The 19,894-nt window shown below is 45.1% G+C and overlaps 1 protein-coding gene across 6 annotated transcripts in view; it reads left to right on the top strand.

Annotated features, from left to right (window-relative positions):
* Positions 1-19,894, top strand: part of LOC117518909 (lysine-specific demethylase 4A-like) — a 279,463-nt gene that overhangs the window by 110,710 nt on the left and 148,859 nt on the right. For 4 of the 6 annotated variants that reach the window (XM_034180169.1, XM_034180170.1, XM_034180172.1 and 1 more), the window contains 3 exons: positions 671-830; positions 924-1,050; positions 10,258-10,357. In XM_034180169.1, coding sequence (XP_034036060.1) covers positions 671-830; positions 924-1,050; positions 10,258-10,357 — 387 coding nt within the window. The remainder of the gene's footprint in view (positions 1-670; positions 831-923; positions 1,051-10,257; positions 10,358-19,894) is intronic. The other 2 variants (XM_034180171.1, XM_034180174.1) reach the window with 1 other exon arrangement.

Raw genomic sequence — 19,894 nt, 5'->3', positions numbered from 1 at the left:
CCTCCTCCTCTTATCAAAGTATGTCTTCAGCTGTCTGAAGTATTGTTGTAGCAGCTGATCTCAGGGGACCATCTTTCTGATGTATTCATGGATGCTCCTTGTCTCATCCTGGATTGTGACTCTGACACGCACTAATCCTTGCCCCCCCCTCCTTATGTTGCTTATAGAACCTCAGGGTGCTGGATTTTGGAAACATCTGTGCATTGTGAGGAGTTTTCGTGTCTTGGCATCGGTGGCATCTATCTCCTCCTGTGGCCAACTTATTATCCCAGCTGGGTATCTGATGACTGGTAGGGCGTATGTATTGATGGATCGGATCTTATTCCTAGCATTGAGCTGGCTTCTCAGCACCTGTCTTACATTTTGGAGGTATTTGGTTGTGGCTGACCTTGCATCTTTATCATGGTTCCCATTGTCTTGTGGGATTCCCAGGTAGTTGTAGCTGGGAATCCCATATGTCTGCTGTTCTGCCTTCTGGTAACTCCACTCCTTCAGTCTGGATCACCAGTGCAAATTCTTATATTTAATGACTTGTAAATTAAATAAATAAATAAAAATAAAAGTGGATTTTTGGCCTGAGGTGTGACTCATCACAATAGTCAACAGTTAGTATTCAGGAGGAGCGTTGACACCAGCAGCTTGAGTAATGTTTGCTTTATGACTCTTTCAGAAACAGTGAAAGTGAAGATGGAGCAAAAGCAGGGCAAAGACATGAAGCCAGAGCTGAAGCATCATAACAAAGCCAATGCCAAGGATGATTCTTGTAAAAGAAGCACCTCCAAAAAAGACAGCTGCACCCCTGAGAGTGAGGAAATCCAAGCGGTTGTGCAGTGCTCTGCAGCTGAAATCGTGGGTGATGTTCATCCACTGGAAAGTTGCTATACTCTGGGACACAAAGTGTTTGAGAGGACGCTGAGCCCTGCTGACGTCTTGCACGTCCACAGCTATGCGAAAGGTGACTACAGTGAGGGAGACGCCCCTGAGAGGGAGGAGCTAAAGAGGGACAGCAGTGACAGTGGGCCACAGAGAAACACCAGCCATGATGGAGCTGTGAGTAACCAAATACAGGAGACACACACATAACAACTGAGCAAAGACACGTCTAGAAGACGTCAACTAAACATGCAGAACACGTGTACTTAGGAGCCAGAATCCGAGTTTGTTTTGTCCATCAGATGTCAATGAAAATATCTCGGTGTTTGAAGACAGCTGGACATTCTTGGTTTTTCATAATGACTTTTTGTCATCTGTGCAGAGTCACAGTTCTAATTGACTGGTAAAAGTAAGTCCTTTTGGCTACTCCCTTGTTTTAACTCTGGGTCACCACAGCATATTCGAGTTAGAACTGCATTTTGATTTGGCACAGGTTTTACACAGGATGACCTTCCTGACACAACTCCGCATTACACTGAGAAATGTGGCAGGAGTAGGTTTTGCACTGAAACCAAGTGCACTGACCACTTGTCCACCACTCTTGTTTCTATCTGACTGGAGTCCCAAACAGTTAACCTCTATTGAGTCACACTTCTGTCATGATTGGGGTTTGTATGAAGTGTCTTTTTGTTTTTCTTTATTTTGTTTCTGCCAATTTTTTGTCAGTCACGTTTGCTTGGGGTTTGGTGGACGGACCTTTCTTGTCTGCTGTCTTCTGCTTGGTGATGGGCATTTCCGTGATCCTCTCTCCTGCCACACTCTCACGAGCGCCACTAGCTTAGCTTATAGCAAGCTAAAAGTGGATGCTCTCGTTATGGCCGAACAACTGTCCAGTTTCTGGGTATTCTGTGTTAGTACGCGCCCACGGCCGACATGCTTGGTGAGTAGTTCCCAGAACAGTTAATAAGCATATCTCAGCTAAATCAGTTCTAAAATTTACCAGTAATAAAATTATAAAGATAACTGAAGTTTTAAGAGTGGCCATAATAAATGTTTAAGAAACTTAAAGTTTATGAGCAACTTCAGCTGTTATTGCTCAAGCACATTGTAAACATTGACACGATGGAGTTTGATGCAGAAGAGTTCAGAAAGATACGATTGGAATGTTTTGATTACCATTTACAGTCGGCAGTGAAAGACTTGGGTGTTAACTTCGTGTTAAAGTCAGAACAAGAAGCTGCACTGAAAGAGATCTATCTGAGAAGAGACACATTCTGTGTGTTGTTGCTCCAACGACAGCGGCACGCTGAGCAGGGCGGTGAAAATAGTCCGGTGAGCTCAATCTGTGGGCACGAGCTATCCCACAGTTCCATAATAGCAGAGATGTCGGTCCAATGAGAGCCTCAGTCTGAGCGGGGTGATAGAACCTTCCAGCCGTGAACATCAAGGTGAAAAGCGGGCAGGGCACATCCAAATGGCCTCACAGGGCAAAGCCTCCCAGCTGAACATCAGGGTAAAGCAACAGGGCTTCCTTCGGCAGCTCAGTCCACAATCCTGTATTTTAAGAAAACAAACATGAATAACAAATAGCTGAAGGAGGAGAAGCCTTAGCTCCGCACTACATACCGGACTGTCAGTCCAGAGTAGCACAGCAATCAGCTGTGAAATCAACACCACACTAGAGTGTCCAGCAGCACATGGCACCACAAACACCCAGCAGTGCATGGCCGACAACAACTCCCACAGAGGTCTCTAAATAACAAAACCAGTCACACACATGACAGCACACACATCAACGAGCCCACAGCTGTGGCTGACACCTCCCTTTTGTCACAGAAACGCAGAAGTGAACACACCCGACAAGCACTTTTTTTAGTGCATTAATGTCATGGTGGCATTGCTATTCAGTGTTATTTATTCATTGTCATTCACTATATTGTCAGCATTTTCCTTTTAGCCGTATGTGGGAGACGGCTGTGCAATAGGGGTATGTGTATTAGGTATATGTGCAATATGCATGAATCGTCTGTGTGAGACTGCTGTGCAATAGGGTTATGTGCAGTTCAGATATGTGTATTAGGGATATGTCCAATATACATGAACCATCTGTGCAAGTGTAGTGGCTGCACTCTGCACTGTGTTGTTATGACTCCGCCCATTCGCTCCCCTCGGGACGCGAACTCACGATCTCCGGCATGGGAGTCGGACTCTCTAACCAGAAAGCTAAAACCCAGGGCTCTGGCCTTGTGACCAGAGAATCCTTTTGAGCTGTTGGGAGTGAGATTTACTAACTACAGTACATCTGCACAGCGACACCTGCTGGCCTCCGTTACACAAGACTGTTGTGCAAAAGGGGTATGTGCAGTATTGGTGTGTGTATTAAGTTATGTGCAATATGCATGAGTTATGTAACTATGCCATGGCAGTTTTATCTGTGCAGCTCTTGGAGTCCAAGACAAATTTCCCTGAGGGGACAATAAAGTGTATTGTATTATATCGTATCGTATCACCTGCAGCAGATCTCCAGCAAGCAAGAGAAAGAAAAGTGCACTCAGCCCACGGTGGTATATATATGCACTTTTTGCCAGCACTTTTTGCCAGTGTTATAACACCGTGCCTGAAAACAATTACACTGCAGTTGGGCCGTTATGCTGTTTCCGGGGGTGTGAAAATGATCATTTCTCTACATTGATTACAGAAATGATCCATTGGTTCTGATTTAGAAGCAGCAAGATTGATATATATATATATATATCAATCTTTGGATATATGAATTGATGTGCAGTAATTAAAATGAGAGTCGATTTAAAATCAGCAAATCAATCTTTGCAACCCAGCACTAATTACAAGGACTGTTTTCCTCCACCTGCAAAACACAGTGAAGATTTGTCTCATCCTGTCTGTGGCTGAGGCTGAGACCCTGATCCATGCGTTTGTCTCTTCTTGATTGGACGACTGCAATGTTCTGTTTTTCTGGACTACTGCAGTCCCGCATTAGGGGTATCCAATTGGTTCAAAATGCTGCTGCCAGACTCTTGATAGGAAGCAGAAAGTTTGACCACATTACAACCATTTTGGCGTCTCTTCACTGGCTTCCTGTCTCTGTGACATCAGATTTTAAGATTCTGCTATTAACATATAAAATTATTTATGGACTAGCACCTCCCTACTTAACGAGAGTTACGAATGTAACTACGGTTCTATGAATTCTGGATGACCGCCAGAGGGCAGTGCTGATAACTGCATGTGCACAGCACAGAGGTCGAGAATATATACCAACAAAGTCACGCCATTGGATGTGACCTGGGTGACATCACTGGTTGTCTTTATATACCAGACACACCCAGTGCTCGCTTCTTTTCAGAATGAACTCGCAAGACTCTGAGTGACAAGCAACTCTGGCGGTCATCCGGAATTCATAGAACCGTAGTTACATTCGTAACTCTTGTTCTATTTCATTCCTCCTGACCGCCAGAGGACGGTGCTTTAGCACCTGGATGACTTAATACCAACAAGGTCACACTCACCTCGCATCAGCAGTGGAGAGTGGAGGCAGACAACACCGCCAAAGTCACCGCAGGAGGAGCAGCCACATTCAGTCTGTAATAGCGGGCGAAGGTACAGGACGAAGCCCACGTAGCAGCAGCACAAATATCACTCAAAGGGACACCTCTCAGTGCAGCCCAGGAGGTGGACACCCCTCTGGTGGAATGGCACATAACCTTAGGAGGCTGAAGACCTCTGGACCTGTATACTTGTAAAATGGCATCCACGACCCAATGCGAGAGTCGCTGCTTTGAGACAACACAGCCTCTTTTGTGATCACCGTAACACACAAACAGTGCATCCGTTTTCCGGATCCCGGCAGTCGCACTAATGTACTGCTTCAACATTCGGACAGGACACAGGGAACCTGAAACAGATAATCCTGGATCAGAATGCGGGGCATACACAGCCAAGGAAACTGGCTGGTTAACATGAAAGGTTGAAATTCTCTTGGGTAAAAATGACAGATTAGGCCACAGCGTAACCCCAGATCCATCAGAATTCCATCGCAAGCAGTCCCCAGCGACTGATAGGGCATGGAGCTCTCCCACCCGCTTAGCTGAAGACTGGTTCGAAAGGGGATAAGCTTAAACCCTCCAGGACTAGAGGAAGGTCCCATGAAGGTACGTGTGCAAACCTTGGAGGCCGCAAACGTAGAGCACCTTTCAAAAAATGACACACTAAGAGGTGTGAACCCACTGACCGGCCATCAACGTACACGTGCCGGGCAGAGATTGCAGCAACAAAAACCTTCAGGGTAGCGATAGAAAGTCCTTTCTCCAGCAGTTCTTGGAAATATTTGAGGAGAATAGGCACAGGGCAACGCTCCGGGTCTAACTTTTGGTTCTCACACCACCACGCAAACAGCTTCCATCTGTTGTCATACAAAAACCCCGGTAGAAGCAGCACATGAATTAAGGATAGTCTGAACAACAGCCTGGTCACAAGAACTTAACAAGGAGTCCGGCCCCTCAACGGCCACACATACAGTTGAAGGCATTCTGGGTGAGGGTGCCAAATCCTCCCCTGTAGCTATGACAACAAATCCTTCCTCTCCGGGAGAGCCCAAGGTTCCCCCTCGAGGAGTTTGTAAATCATGGGAAACCAAATCCTCCCCAGCCAGAATGGAGCAACCAGCAGCATCCTGTGGCTGCTCTGATCTATCCTGTGCAGTGTCAACATCAGCAGTGGGAGAGGAGGGAAGGCATAAAGGAGGCAGTCCGGCCACGGGTCAGCCAATGCATCCTGCCCCAGCAGGCTGTCTGGTTCCGAGAGGGAGTACCATCGTGGGCAATGTGTCAAGGTGCTTGAAGCGAAAAGGTCCACTTCCGCTACACCATACTTCTGCCAGATCATTTGGACCACAATCGGGTTCAGTCTCCACTCTCCCGGTGGTGGTTTCTGTCTGGAGAGTAAATCCACAGCGCTGTTCTGTACGCCGGGCAGATGAACTGCTCTGACACTTTGAAGGCGAGGCAACGCCCATAAGAGAAGCCTCCGAGTTTCTGCCAATGAGTGATTGGACCTGGTGTCCCCCTGATGGTTTATGTGATAGACTGTTGACGTGTTGTCCAACCGGTCAAGAACATGTCTCCCTCTCAGGGCCGGTAGAAAATGCTTGAGAGCCAGTCGCACAGCACGAAGCTCCAACACGTTTATATGTTGGAGTCTCTCCTGAGGACTCCAGACACCCCTCACCATCCTGTGATTCCAAACGGCCCCCAACCTTTGAGTGATGCATCTGTAACAACCAGAGCCTAGAGGGACACCCTTGTAGATGAAGTCCACATTCCCCCAGGGTCTGAGGTGCAGAAGGCACTGGTTGGAGAGTCGTACAAGCCTGTGCTGATGCAACTTTGAGTTGAGGCCTAGGTTGTTGATCCAAATTTGTAGGGGACGTAAGAACAGAAGTCCCACAGGTACCACTAGCGACATTGCAGTCAATTTGCCCATCAACTGGAGCAGCAAACCAAAAGGCAGCATCACAGCCCGTTGAATGTGTGAGACGAGACGAATTACATTGTCCACTCTCTGCGGGGATGGCGATGCAGTCATAGTCAGGGAGTTGATGGCAATGCCGATGAAGGTCGTTTGTTGACTGGGAACAAGAGAACTCTTAGCAAAGTTCACTGTGAGTCCTAAATGAGAGACATGGTTGAGTAGAAGGCTGTGTCGTTGTGCACCTGCTCCTGAGTCAGAGCGCAGACGAGCCAATCGTCTAAGTAGGGTAGGATTCTTAATCCAAGAGCTTGCAGTGGGGCTAGTGCTGCAGCCATACATCTGGTAAATGTACGAGGGGCGAGAGAGAGGCCGAAAGGAAGCACCCTGAACTGGTATGCCTGACCTTCGAAAGCAAAGCGGAGAAACTGCCTGTGACGAGGCGCCACTGGCACATGGAAATAGGCGTCTTTTAAGTCGACACTTGTGAACCAGTCTCCTGGTGTGATAGTTTGAAGGACGTCTACTGTGCGGAGTATGTGAAACTGCAGCACTTTGATATGATTCAGACGTCGGAGATCGAGGATAGGACGAAAGCCGCCATCCTTCTTTGGAACAAGGAAGTAAATTGAATAGAACCCCCTGTGCTGGTCTGAACTATGAACTGGCTCTATGGCCCTCTTCTCCAGGAGTTCCAAAATCTCCCGTTGTAGGGCGGCAGACTGCACCAAGTCGGAAACAACAGTCATCCTCACTCCATTGAACTTTGGAGGACGACATCTGAACTGAATTCTGTAACCTTCGAACAAGGTTGAAATGACCCATGGGTCTTGAACTTGAGCCTCCCAGTGGCTGAGTTGATTTCGTGAAAAATGGCTGGGGGCCAAACGTTGGCAGTCAGACCCGACCACCTCTGCCTCGCATCCCTGAGGACCTCTGGGCGCAATTACTGGAAGCTCTGTGAAACCGTTCAGTTCTCGGGGGTCTGCCCATAGGCTCCCGAAAGGCAGGCCACTGGGAGAGCTGGCCCTCAGCTGCGAAAGCACGTGCAGCTCTGGGAGTCGGCGGAAGCCTGGATGTAGAGTGAAAAGTTGTAGCACGTCTGACTGGCTGAGGTCTGGAAGACTGGTGTAGGTCAACAAACTGTTGCTGAGATTTACTGGCCTCAACAGCACGCTCCAAAGTTTGTTGGGCCGCAGGTCCAAATACTTGGCCTGGAAGAACCGGCAGCGAACAGAGTGTGCCTCTGCAGGATTCGGACAGGGGGGGACTGCGCAAGCCACACCTGACGTCTAGTGATGGTAAGGGTTGACACCAGTCTGCCAAGCTCTCTGGACATATAAGCAAAGGTTTTGAGTGAGGCATCACTAAGACTTTGCGTAGCATCATCAATCTCTGCTTCCCTCAAAGACTTTGAGAGGACAAGGGCTAAATGGGACAGTGAGTTGCCTAGGTGACCGATGCGAGCAGCTATGTCATAGCTTTTGGTGAGGAGGTCATCAGTGACCCTACACTGAGGTCGTGGGCAGCGGGCATCCGGCCGAGCAGCATCAGCTGGAGCCACAAACAGGTTCGCAATAATGCTGTCAAAGGCGGGCATACGGTTCAGACCATACTGCGCCGAATCACACATAGGGCTAAGGGCTCTGCAGTCCTGTGATAGATGGGTCAATGATTTGGGGTCCGCCCAGCATCAGTGGAGCTCCTCGATATATGGTTGTGAAACTGGAACATTAAACTCAGGCTTCTGAGTGACTTTGAAAAAGGCAGTTGAAGCGGTGGTTTCCGCAGGGGGATTGTCGACCCCAAGCCTGGATAAAGCCAACTGAACAGCTTGCTTGACAAAGGATAGTCCAGGTCCGGTTTGCGGCAGGGACTCTGCCTCAGAGGTGTGAGAGCCCACTAATGAATGGCTTGGAGAAAGACCCCTCTCATCCTCATCCTTCACACAGTTTATATTACTTGTCATGTACAAGGAATCAGTCGCAGCAATAAACACAACATCTTCCTCCTGCTGAGTAACTACATTGGTCTGATCATCCTCATTAGGGACAACAGGAACTGTCACTGCATCCCTAAGCTGTAGATTCAGAAGCAAGGACTTAATCTGAGCAAACTCAGAAGTCAACATTTCGACCTTTTCAGCCAAAGCATGGTCATGAGTAACCTTCTTAGCAGAAGGGGCTCCTGCATGTGGGCGTTTACGGCGCTTTGGTTCCTTCCTGGGGCTGGAGGCCAAAGTCGCACTAGATAATCCACTTTCCAATGCCGCAAGTCTAGCAGATCTCTCTGCCAGTGGCATGCTGGCACAATTAAGGCAGGCATTGCCAGTCAGGGCTTCCTTCAGGTGTCTGATCCCAAGACACGAGGGGCAAAACATATGTCCATCAACTGGGCTCAAGAGAGCGAAACAAGTACTATAGCCATGCAACAAAGGCCCTGTCAACATTGTGGACTGCGTGCAGATGGCTAACGCAAGCCCTGATGGTTACAGATGGAAAGACAAAGCGTGAATCACACGCAGTGTAAGTAGTAACACGAGGCACGGAGCGTGAAGCACTCACAGCCATCGACTTGACACGAGGCACGGAGCGTGAAGCACTCACAGCCATCGACTTGACACGAGGCACGGAGCGTGAAGCACTCCAGCCATCGACTTGACACGAGGCACGGAGCGTGAAGCACTCCAGCCATCGACTTGACACGAGGCACGGAGCGTGAAGCACTCCAGCCATCGACTTGACACGAGGCACGGAGCGTGAAGCACTCCAGCCGCAGACTTGACACGAGGCACGGAGCGTGAAACACTCAGTGTAAAAGCTAATACAAGCCCCTGAGCATGAAACACTCAGTGTAAAAGCTAATACAAGGCCCTGAGCATGAAACACTCAGTGTAAAAGCTAATACAAGGCCCTGAGCATGAAACACTCATAGCCACAGTAATAACACGATGCACATAGCCGAAAAACTCACAGCCCAAGTGCTAAGTCACTTAGAGCAACGACGACAACACTAGCTGCTAGCGGAGCTGTTAAACTTAGCAAAATGGCGGCAGTGCAGACGAAGTACTTCAAGGAGTGTAAAACATTCACCGCAAGCCCAACACAGTACACTATACTGGTTCTGATACACACACTACCATGTAGTTAACGGGGTTAGTGACACAACTAAACAAATAGCCAGCTTTCGTCGAAAACAACACAGCTAATGTGCACAGAGGAAAATACCCAGCAGGGCAGCGGCAAAGGCGCTCCCGGCGTTTAGGAAGGTGTACTCATGACAGGCGTCAGTCAAAGAATACAAAAAACGGTGAAGCCGTGTCTCGCAGCCTCTGGAGGAGGTGTGCAGTGCACGTAGCTCCAACCAAAAGCGAGAGCGGCAATCGCAGCTAAATGCGTTCTCAACCTCTAAGAATGCGAGAATGTAGAAAAGAAGCGAGTGCTGGGTGCGTCTGGTATATAAAGACAACCAGTGACGTCACCCAGGTCACATCCAATGGCGTGACTTTGTTGGTATATATTCTCGACCTCTGTGCTGGGCACATGTAGTTATCCAGGTGCTAAAGCACCGCCCTCTGGCGGTCAGGAGGAATGAAATAGAACCCTACGTACCGGCTTGGGCCCTGAGTTCTCAGGGTGCAGGACATTTATTTGAAGAAAGGTTTTCTGGCTGACTGGCTGGTTCACTGACTGACTGTCTGACTGACGTCTTGTGGATAAATGTTGAAGTGAAATCAGAGAAAGATGTCCAGTTGCTGTAAACATGTAGCTGTATTCATACCTGATGACTGTGATCCTTCATCAACAGGTCATTAAGCAGCTTCAAGCATTATGGTGTTATTCAAAGCTCTGAAGCAGCAACTGTATGTTTTGGATGATGACTTTAGGTTGTTATCTCCAGCAGGTGGCAAAAGAGGTGAAAGAAAGTGGAGAACCAAAGGCTGATTTAGGAGCACTGCCAGGTCATCACCCACTCATTAAGGATGTCATCAGTGATGAAGGTCAGTCAGCACACTGTGCTGCCCCACTCTAAATCCATCAAATGAGTTCAAGGAGGATGAAGGTGAGACCTACATAGAGGGAGCATGTGCTGGTGACACACATTGTATCCATGACACCATGAAACTATGACTGATCGGAGGTGGCAATCACTGAGGCAGAAAACGGTCCTTACTACCTCTCCAAAGTATCCATCTGTTTGCTGTAACCAGGTGAAATGTGGATGTGTTCTTGGCCTTCTCCAGCTGCTGGGGCATATGCACTGAGGCACCTGTGTCCTGAGTCATATCCAGAGAAACATAGTGAGGCCAATAAGTATTTGATCCGCTGTCAATTTTGCAAGTTTTCCCGCCTACAAAGATTGGAGAGGTCTGTCATTTTTATTGTTGGTACACTTTAACTGTGAGAGACAGAATCTAAAAAAAATCAGAAAATCACAATGTATGATTTTTGAATAGTTAATTTGCATTTTATTGCATGAAAAAAGTATTTGATACAATAGAAAAACAGACCTTAATATTTGGTCCAGAAACTTTTGTTTGCAGTTACAGAGGTCAGACGTTTCCTGTAGTTCTTGACCAAGTTTGCACACTGCAGCAGGGATTTTGGTCCATGTCCTTACAAATCTTCTCCAGATCTTTCAGGTTTGGGGTTTCAGCTCCCTCCAAAGGTTTTCTATTGAGTTCAGGTCTGGAGACTGGCCAGGCCACTCCAGGACCTTGAAATGCTTCTTACGGAGCCCCTCCTTAGTTGCCGTGGCTGTGTGTTTGGGGTCATTGTCATGCTGGAAGACCCAGCCATGACCCATCTTCAATGCTCTTACTGAGGGAAGGAGGTTGTTTGACAAAATATGGTGCAGTTGTCCTGTTCCCTTTGCAGAAAAGCAACCCCAGAAATGATGTTTCCACCCCCATGCTTCACGGTTGGGATAGGGTTCCTGGGGTTGTTCTCATCCTCCAAACGGCAAGTGGAGTTGATTCCACAAAGTTCTATTTTGGTCTCATCTGACCACATGACCTCCCGAGGAAGTTTGACAGTCATCTTTTGTTTGTTCCATTTTCTAATAATTACTCCAACAGTTGTCTTCTCACCAAGCTGCTTGCCTGTTGTCCTGTAGTCCATCCCAGCCTTGTGCAGGTCTACAGTTTTGTCTCTGGTGTCCTTAGACAGCTCTTTGGTCTTGGCCATGGTGGACAGGTTGGAGTGTGATTGATTATGTGGACAGGTGTCTTTTATACCAGTAACAAGTTGAAACAGGTGCCATTAATACAGGTACAAGAGTGCAGAATAAGATGGTGTCGTAAAGGTCTGTGAGAGACAGAGACACCTACCTGGTTGGTAGGTGATCAAATACTTATTTCATGCAATAAAGTGCAAATTAATTATTTAAAAATCATACAGTGTGATTTTCTGATTTTTTTTTTTTTTTTTAAGATTCTGTCTCTCACAGTTGAAGTGTACCTACGATAAAAATGACAGAGAACTTGCAGAACTGACAGTGGATCAAATACTTATTTGCCTCACTGTATCACATAGACAAAATGTCAGCCTCACAGTGTCAGTGATCCTCCTCATCTGAGTCTCACTAAGTAACTGCTGGTTTGATACAAAGTCATTCCAGCAGGACCCAAGGATCCTCCACGGAGACCTGGTACCAAAGACATCCAGTCCTCATCTTAGGTCACTGGTTAGAGTCCAAGTCTGACAACCCTACAGTAAGACAGGAGGCACCAGGACCCTAAAAACTTGGACCTTCATTCTCCTGCAAAGATATCAGCATCACCTCATGACTCCATAAGCTCTTCTCAAGCGTTGCTGGATTTCAGAGGCCAAGGGCCCAGAGTCACGAATGTCACTGCTAAGATCAGTGAATGTCTAGGAGTTCAGCACTTTCACGACATACAGATACATTTCTGATGAAAGGCATTAAAAGCCTGGATCTTAGTCTGAATCCAGGACTATCTCAGATCCACACACTTTGATTCCTCACTCATCTTCTCGAGTGCTGCAATCAGAATATCCACTGATTCAGCAAAGATCAAAGCATCATCCACAAAGTCAATGTCAATAAGCCGTTTCCTCACCAACAAAGGTACCTAAGCTGCTGGTTTCCACAAACCGACCCAACACCCAGTCCATGTTAGCACTGAACAGTGTAGGAGCCAGAACACATTCCAGATGAACAGCAGGTTTCACTGGGAAAACCTCAGTCTCTGCCTACACTGTGCAATACTCACAGTATCTGTGTGTAGGGTGGATGGGTCACTCCATCTCAGATCACCCTAAAAAAGTGATTTTAAACTTCACCTCTCATATTTTGATGACATTTGGTATATAGGTAGTCTTAGGTGGGAATAAGCTAATTTCCAAATTTCAGCTCAATCAGACCAGTGGTTTCTGAGATGTTGCCATTTTCTTTCTTTTACTTTTTTGTGAAAAAATGATAGCCACTGAAATTCCAATGACCATAAATCAGCAACTGTCTGATTTTCAAAAGTAAGGTATCTTTGGAAGGGATTTTACATAAGGAATCTAAACCTCACATTTGTTAGATTTTATGAGAATATTTAGGCATAGTGACCTATGACCTACTTTTTTACCTTGAAATTGGCAAATTGGGACAAATTACATTGCAATTAATGAAATTGTAGCCCCGTATGTTCTGTATAACATGTTAAAAAACTGTGAGGGTAACATTTTTAGCTTTCAAGCTATTTGAAATTAAAGTTGGCATATCTGTTGCTAAAATCAGTGTCCCTGGATTTGGTAACTACAAAAAGCACTGGTTACATGGAATGCATATTCAGTTTCGCAGAGATCGACCTCATCTTGTTTAACATGAAAGAACTGGATTCCTGGGATGTTCTGTTCACAGTTCTCAAACATTGATTCGGTGGTCAGAATGTGCTGTTTGAGTCAAATGCTGTTGACTTGTCCTTGTGACCAGTCTCTTTTGACTGTGCCACCAATTCCATCACAGGCTTTCTTGCCATGTGAGGTTGCCAAGAAATTCCATTCTGCCAGCAGGCCAAAATCATCCTCATGGTAACACAGATTTATAAAGTTGCACTTATTCTTGTACTGAGTCTCATTTGAATTTCAGCAGCTGCGCCCTTTTTTTGTGAAAGTGAAAAAAGAGAAAGAAAAGAAATGATGATATCTCAGGAACCGTTGGTGTGAATGAGCTGAAATTTGATAATTAACCCTTTTCCACCAAAGGCTACCTATGTACCAAATTTCACCAAAATCTGAGTGGGTTAGGTTTAACCCATTGGGTGAAATGAGATGAAATGACCCAGATATGATGTCCACCAACTTGTTGCAGTTGCTGTGACTTTTTAGGAAGTCCTAAAGATCAGTCAGATCAACTGATTCACAATTATTATGAAAATCAACATAGGTTTCAAAGAGGACCTCTTTGCATCATCCAGCCTTCACTGGCCAATTGTATGTGCCATTTTCACCTTCCTTAGGATAGTATATCTCACAGGGTTGCAAACAGCATTCATTGCAGATTTTTAAAAATTTCACAAAAGCTGCATGGGAGTTTGCAATTTCCTCTCATGAGGTGCAGGGCTTCGCTCTCGTATCTGTCGAATTTTGAATTGTTAAAAAACTGTGAAGCAACAAATTTTCTCTCAAAATAGTCACAGAGGCCTTCACAGGCCTCTCAAACCTTTCTTGATTTCTTCTCCATGAGTCAAAGTACCCAACATGTGAAGGGTTGGCGACACACTTTAACTTTTATATGACTGGAGAGGAACAAGCTGAGTAAGTCCAGCAGCAGGCAAACTCAGCAGGTTGCAGGAGACCTGACCGGCAGCAGAGGAGGCATGCGATCTGGCTTTATCCATTTTTTTTTCCCCTCCTTTTCTTAGGACCATTATGGATATTTTTAATGCTCCTACCCAGCCATGACCCGTCGTGTAGGCAGGGACAGTGAGCTTTGTTTTTTTTTTTTTGTTTTTTGTTTTTTTTTTTGTGAGGACCACATTGAAAATATGTTTTATGCTACCAGGCCAGGCTACAACCAGCCGTGCATGCAGTGGCAGCAGGGCTGGATGTGGGGAGGATAAGGACATGACTCCAATCCTGATTTTTTTTTTTTTTTTTTTTTTTTTTTTTTTTTTTTTTAAGGAAGACCAGGAGCAGTATGTGAAGAGTCAGTACAATGATGCCAAGTGGTATGGGTCATCAGGATACGTACCATGCCCAGCACCACCAAGTGTCCTCTTCGACACCTTCCCACAAAGGCTGAGCAAGGTCCCGGAGGTCTTCAAAAGGGCAAAGTCAGCTTCAGCAGCTGGGCCAAATGGGCTTCCTTTCAAATTCCATAAGAAATTCTCACAAGTGACAAATATTTTAATATTCCAGGGTCACCTGGAAGAAGGAATCCATTCACGTCCAATGGCAACAGGCAGTAGAATTATTCATTCACAAGAAGCAGAATTCCATCTTCATCAACCAGTTCAGGAGTATCGCTTTACTGAATTTTGAAAGAAAGGTGTTGTTCTCAGAACTTTCTTGAAGAATGACTAAATTCTTAAAGGACAATGGTTACATCAATATAAGTTGAAAAAAGGCTGTGATACCAGGCTTCCCAGGGTGCATTGAACACTCATCCATAATCTGGGAGTAGATCTAGCATGCCAAAAGGGAGCAAAGCGATATCCATATGGTATGGCTTGGCAAATGCATACAGGTCAGTGCCACATAAGATTATTGACTTTGGAATTCTTTTGCGTTCCCTTGTCTGTCACCAAAATCACTGCCAATTACTTTAGCAACTTACAAATATGCTTTGCCCTAGAAACTTCACTTTAGGTTGGTAACAACTAGATGTTGGTATCGCCATGGGTTACTCAATTTCCCCATACTCTTTGTGGCTACATTTGACATCATCCTCAGTGGAACGAGGCCAGAGGCCTGAAGCTTCCATCTTGGGAGTGGCTCCCTACTCTCAGAAGTCACATGGATGTTGTAACAAACATCTTGCAGACAGTTCCATGTACAGCAAGGCTCCTCAAGTGCCTGAATGATCTCACAGGGTGGGCAAGAATAAAGATGAAGCCTTCAAAGTCCCGGAGTCTTTCGATCACAAAAGGGATGAGAAGCGATAAGACACTGTTGGTGTGGAGAAAAAAAGATTCAGCTTCTGGCATAGCAGCTCACAGCCTGACAAAGATGGACAGCAGCTAGCTCCCCAGGAAGCCTAAGCTATGTTGGTAGTAATTTACACTGTTCCAGCGTGTCACCTTCAGCGTGGCCACTGAAGGTGTGTGAAATTCCATTGACATGGGCCAGCAGGTTAGATGGCATCGCCAACACCTACATCAGGAAGTGGTTATGCTTCCTTCCTTGTTTCTCAGGCACTCCCGCTGAAGGTTTTAAGCATGGCTTGCAAGCTGGAGAAGGCTTGTCTTGTCATCAAGCTGAAGGAATCCAGAAACCAGGCTGCAAGGAGTGCAGCAGTGGTTGTCCGAACAGGGCAGAAGTGCAGGGCTTAGCGACAGGTAGCACAAACTATCAGCAGGCTGCAGCACAAGGAAGTCATGAAAAGAGTGCAGGAAGGCTGGGTTGGGTTTGGATGGAGAGAACCAGTCATGTTCTGGTCTAAAGCCTCGAGGAAGGAGAGGAAGACCATGATCATCAATTCAATCAATCAATTTTTTTTTTATATAGCGCCAAATCACAACAAACAGTTGCCCCAAGGCGCTTTATATTGTAAGGCAAGGCCATACAATAATGATGTAAAACCCCAACGGTCAAAACGACCCCCTGTGAGCAAGCACTTGGCTACAGTGGGAAGGAAAAACTCCCTTTTAACAGGAAGAAACCTCCAGCAGAACCAGGCTCAGGGAGGGGCAGTCTTCTGCTGGGACTGGTTGGGGCTGAGGGAGATAACCAGGAAAAAGACATGCTGTGGAGGGGAGCAGAGATCGATCACTAATGATTAAATGCAGAGTGGTGCATACAGAGCAAAAAGAGAAAGAAACAGTGCATCATGGGAACCCCCCAGCAGTCTACGTCTATAGCAGCATAACTAAGGGATGGTTCAGGGTCACCTGATCCAGCCCTAACTATAAGCTTTAGCAAAAAGGAAAGTTTTAAGCCTAATCTTAAAAGTAGAGAGGGTGTCTGTCTCCCTGATCTGAATTGGGAGCTGGTTCCACAGGAGAGGAGCCTGAAAGCTGAAGGCTCTGCCTCCCATTCTACTCTTACAAACCCTAGGAACTACAAGTAAGCCTGCAGTCTGAGAGCGAAGCGCTCTATTGGGGTGATATGGTACTACGAGGTCCCTAAGATAAGATGGGACCTGATTATTCAAAACCTTATAAGTAAGAAGAAGAATTTTAAATTCTATTCTAGAATTAACAGGAAGCCAATGAAGAGAGGCCAATATGGGTGAGATATGCTCTCTCCTTCTAGTCCCCGTCAGCACTCTAGCTGCAGCATTTTGAATTAACTGAAGGCTTTTTAGGGAACTTTTAGGACAACCTGATAATAATGAATTACAATAGTCCAGCCTAGAGGAAATAAATGCATGAATTAGTTTTTCAGCATCACTCTGAGACAAGACCTTTCTGATTTTAGAGATATTGCGTAAATGCAAAAAAGCAGTCCTACATATTTGTTTAATATGCGCTTTGAATGACATATCCTGATCAAAAATGACTCCAAGATTTCTCACAGTATTACTAGAGGTCAGGGTAATGCCATCCAGAGTAAGGATCTGGTTAGACACCATGTTTCTAAGATTTGTGGGGCCAAGAACAATAACTTCAGTTTTATCTGAGTTTAAAAGCAGGAAATTAGAGGTCATCCATGTCTTTATGTCTGTAAGACAATCCTGCAGTTTAGCTAATTGGTGTGTGTCCTCTGGCTTCATGGATAGATAAAGCTGGGTATCATCTGCGTAACAATGAAAATTTAAGCAATACCGTCTAATAATACTGCCTAAGGGAAGCATATATAAAGTGAATAAAATTGGTCCTAGCACAGAACCTTGTGGAACTCCATAATTAACTTTAGTCTGTGAAGAAGATTCCCCATTTACATGAACAAATTGTAATCTATTAGACAAATATGATTCAAACCACCGCAGCGCAGTGCCTTTAATACCTATGGCATGCTCTAATCTCTGTAATAAAATTTTATGGTCAACAGTATCAAAAGCAGCACTGAGGTCTAACAGAACAAGCACAGAGATGAGTCCACTGTCCGAGGCCATAAGAAGATCATTTGTAACCTTCACTAATGCTGTTTCTGTACTATGATGAATTCTAAAACCTGACTGAAACTCTTCAAATAGACCATTCCTCTGCAGATGATCAGTTAGCTGTTTTACAACTACCCTTTCAAGAATTTTTGAGAGAAAAGGAAGGTTGGAGATTGGCCTATAATTAGCTAAGATAGCTGGGTCAAGTGATGGCTTTTTAAGTAATGGTTTAATTACTGCCACCTTAAAAGCCTGTGGTACATAGCCAACTAACAAAGATAGATTGATCATATTTAAGATCGAAGCATTAAATAATGGTAGGGCTTCCTTGAGCAGCCTGGTAGGAATGGGGTCTAATAAACATGTTGATGGTTTGGATGAAGTAACTAATGAAAATAACTCAGACAGAACAATCGGAGAGAAAGAGTCTAACCAAATACCGGCATCACTGAAAGCAGCCAAAGATAACGATACGTCTTTGGGATGGTTATGAGTAATTTTTTCTCTAATAGTTAAAATTTTGTTAGCAAAGAAAGTCATGAACTCATTACTAGTTAAAGATAATGGAATACTCAGCTCAATAGAGCTCTGACTCTTTGTCAGCCTGGCTACAGTGCTGAAAAGAAACCTGGGGTTGTTCTTATTTTCTTCAATTAGTGATGAGTAGAAAGATGTCCTAGCTTTACGGAGGGCTTTTTTATAGAGCAACAGACTCTTTTTCCAGGCTAAGTGAAGATCTTCTAAATTAGTGAGACGCCATTTCCTCTCCAACTTACGGGTTATCTGCTTTAAGCTACGAGTTTGAGAGTTATACCATGGAGTCAGACACTTCTGATTTAAAGCTCTCTTTTTCAGAGGAGCTACAGCATCCAAAGTTGTCTTCAATGAGGATGTAAAACTATTGACGAGATACTCTATCTCCCTTACAGAGTTTAGGTAGCTACTCTGCACTGTGTTGTTATATGGCATTAGAGAACATAAAGAAGGAATCATATCCTTAAACCTAGTTACAGCGCTTTCTGAAAGACTTCTAGTGTAATGAAACTTATTCCCTACTGCTGGGTAGTCCATCAGAGTAAATGTAAATGTTATTAAAAAATGATCAGACAGAAGGGAGTTTTCAGGGAATACTGTTAAGTCTTCTATTTCCATACCATAAGTCAGAACAAGATCTAAGATATGATTAAAGTGGTGGGTGGACTCATTTACTTTTTGAGCAAAGCCAATAGAGTCTAATAATAGATTAAATGCAGTGTTGAGGCTGTCATTCTCAGCATCTGTGTGGATGTTAAAATCGCCCACTATAATTATCTTATCTGAGCTAAGCACTAAGTCAGACAAAAGGTCTGAAAATTCACAGAGAAACTCACAGTAACGACCAGGTGGACGATAGATAATAACAAATAAAACTGGTTTTTGGGACTTCCAATTTGGATGGACAAGACTAAGAGACAAGCTTTCAAATGAATTAAAGCTCTGTCTGGGTTTTTGATTAATTAATAAGCTGGAATGGAAGATTGCTGCTAATCCACCGCCCCGGCCCGTGCTACGAGCATTCTGACAGTTAGTGTGACTCGGGGGTGTTGACTCATTTAAACTAACATATTCATCCTGCTGTAACCAGGTTTCTGTTAGGCAGAATAAATCAATATGTTGATCAATTATTATATCATTTACCAACAGGGACTTAGAAGAGAGAGACCTAATGTTTAATAGACCACATTTAACTGTTTTAGTCTGTGGTGCAGTAGAAGGTGCTATATTATTTTTTCTTTTTGAATTTTTATGCTTAAATAGATTTTTGCTGGTTATTGGTAGTCTGGGAGCAGGCACAGTCTCTACGGGGATGGGGTAATGAGGGGATGGCAGGGGGAGAGAAGCTGCAGAGAGGTGTGTAAGACTACAACTCTGCTTCCTGGTCCCAACCCTGGATAGTCACGGTTTGGAGGATTTAAGAAAATTAGCCAGATTTCTAGAAATGAGAGCTGCTCCATCCAAAGTGGGATGGATGCCGTCTCTCCTAACAAGACCAGGTTTTCCCCAGAAGCTTTGCCAATTATCTATGAAGCCCACCTCATTTTTTGGACACCACTCAGACAGCCAGCAATTCAAGGAGAACATGCGGCTAAACATGTCACTCCCGGTCTGATTGGGGAGGGGCCCAGAGAAAACTACAGAGTCCGACATTGTTTTTGCAAAGTTACACACCGATTTAATGTTAATTTTAGTGACCTCCGATTGGCGTAACCGGGTGTCATTACTGCCGACGTGAATTACAATCTTACCAAATTTACGCTTAGCCTTAACCAGCAGTTTCAAA

Source organism: Thalassophryne amazonica, chromosome 10 (assembly GCF_902500255.1).
Source record: "Thalassophryne amazonica chromosome 10, fThaAma1.1, whole genome shotgun sequence".
NCBI lineage: Eukaryota > Metazoa > Chordata > Actinopteri > Batrachoidiformes > Batrachoididae > Thalassophryne > Thalassophryne amazonica.
This window is presented reverse-complemented; position numbering and strand designations above follow the sequence as displayed.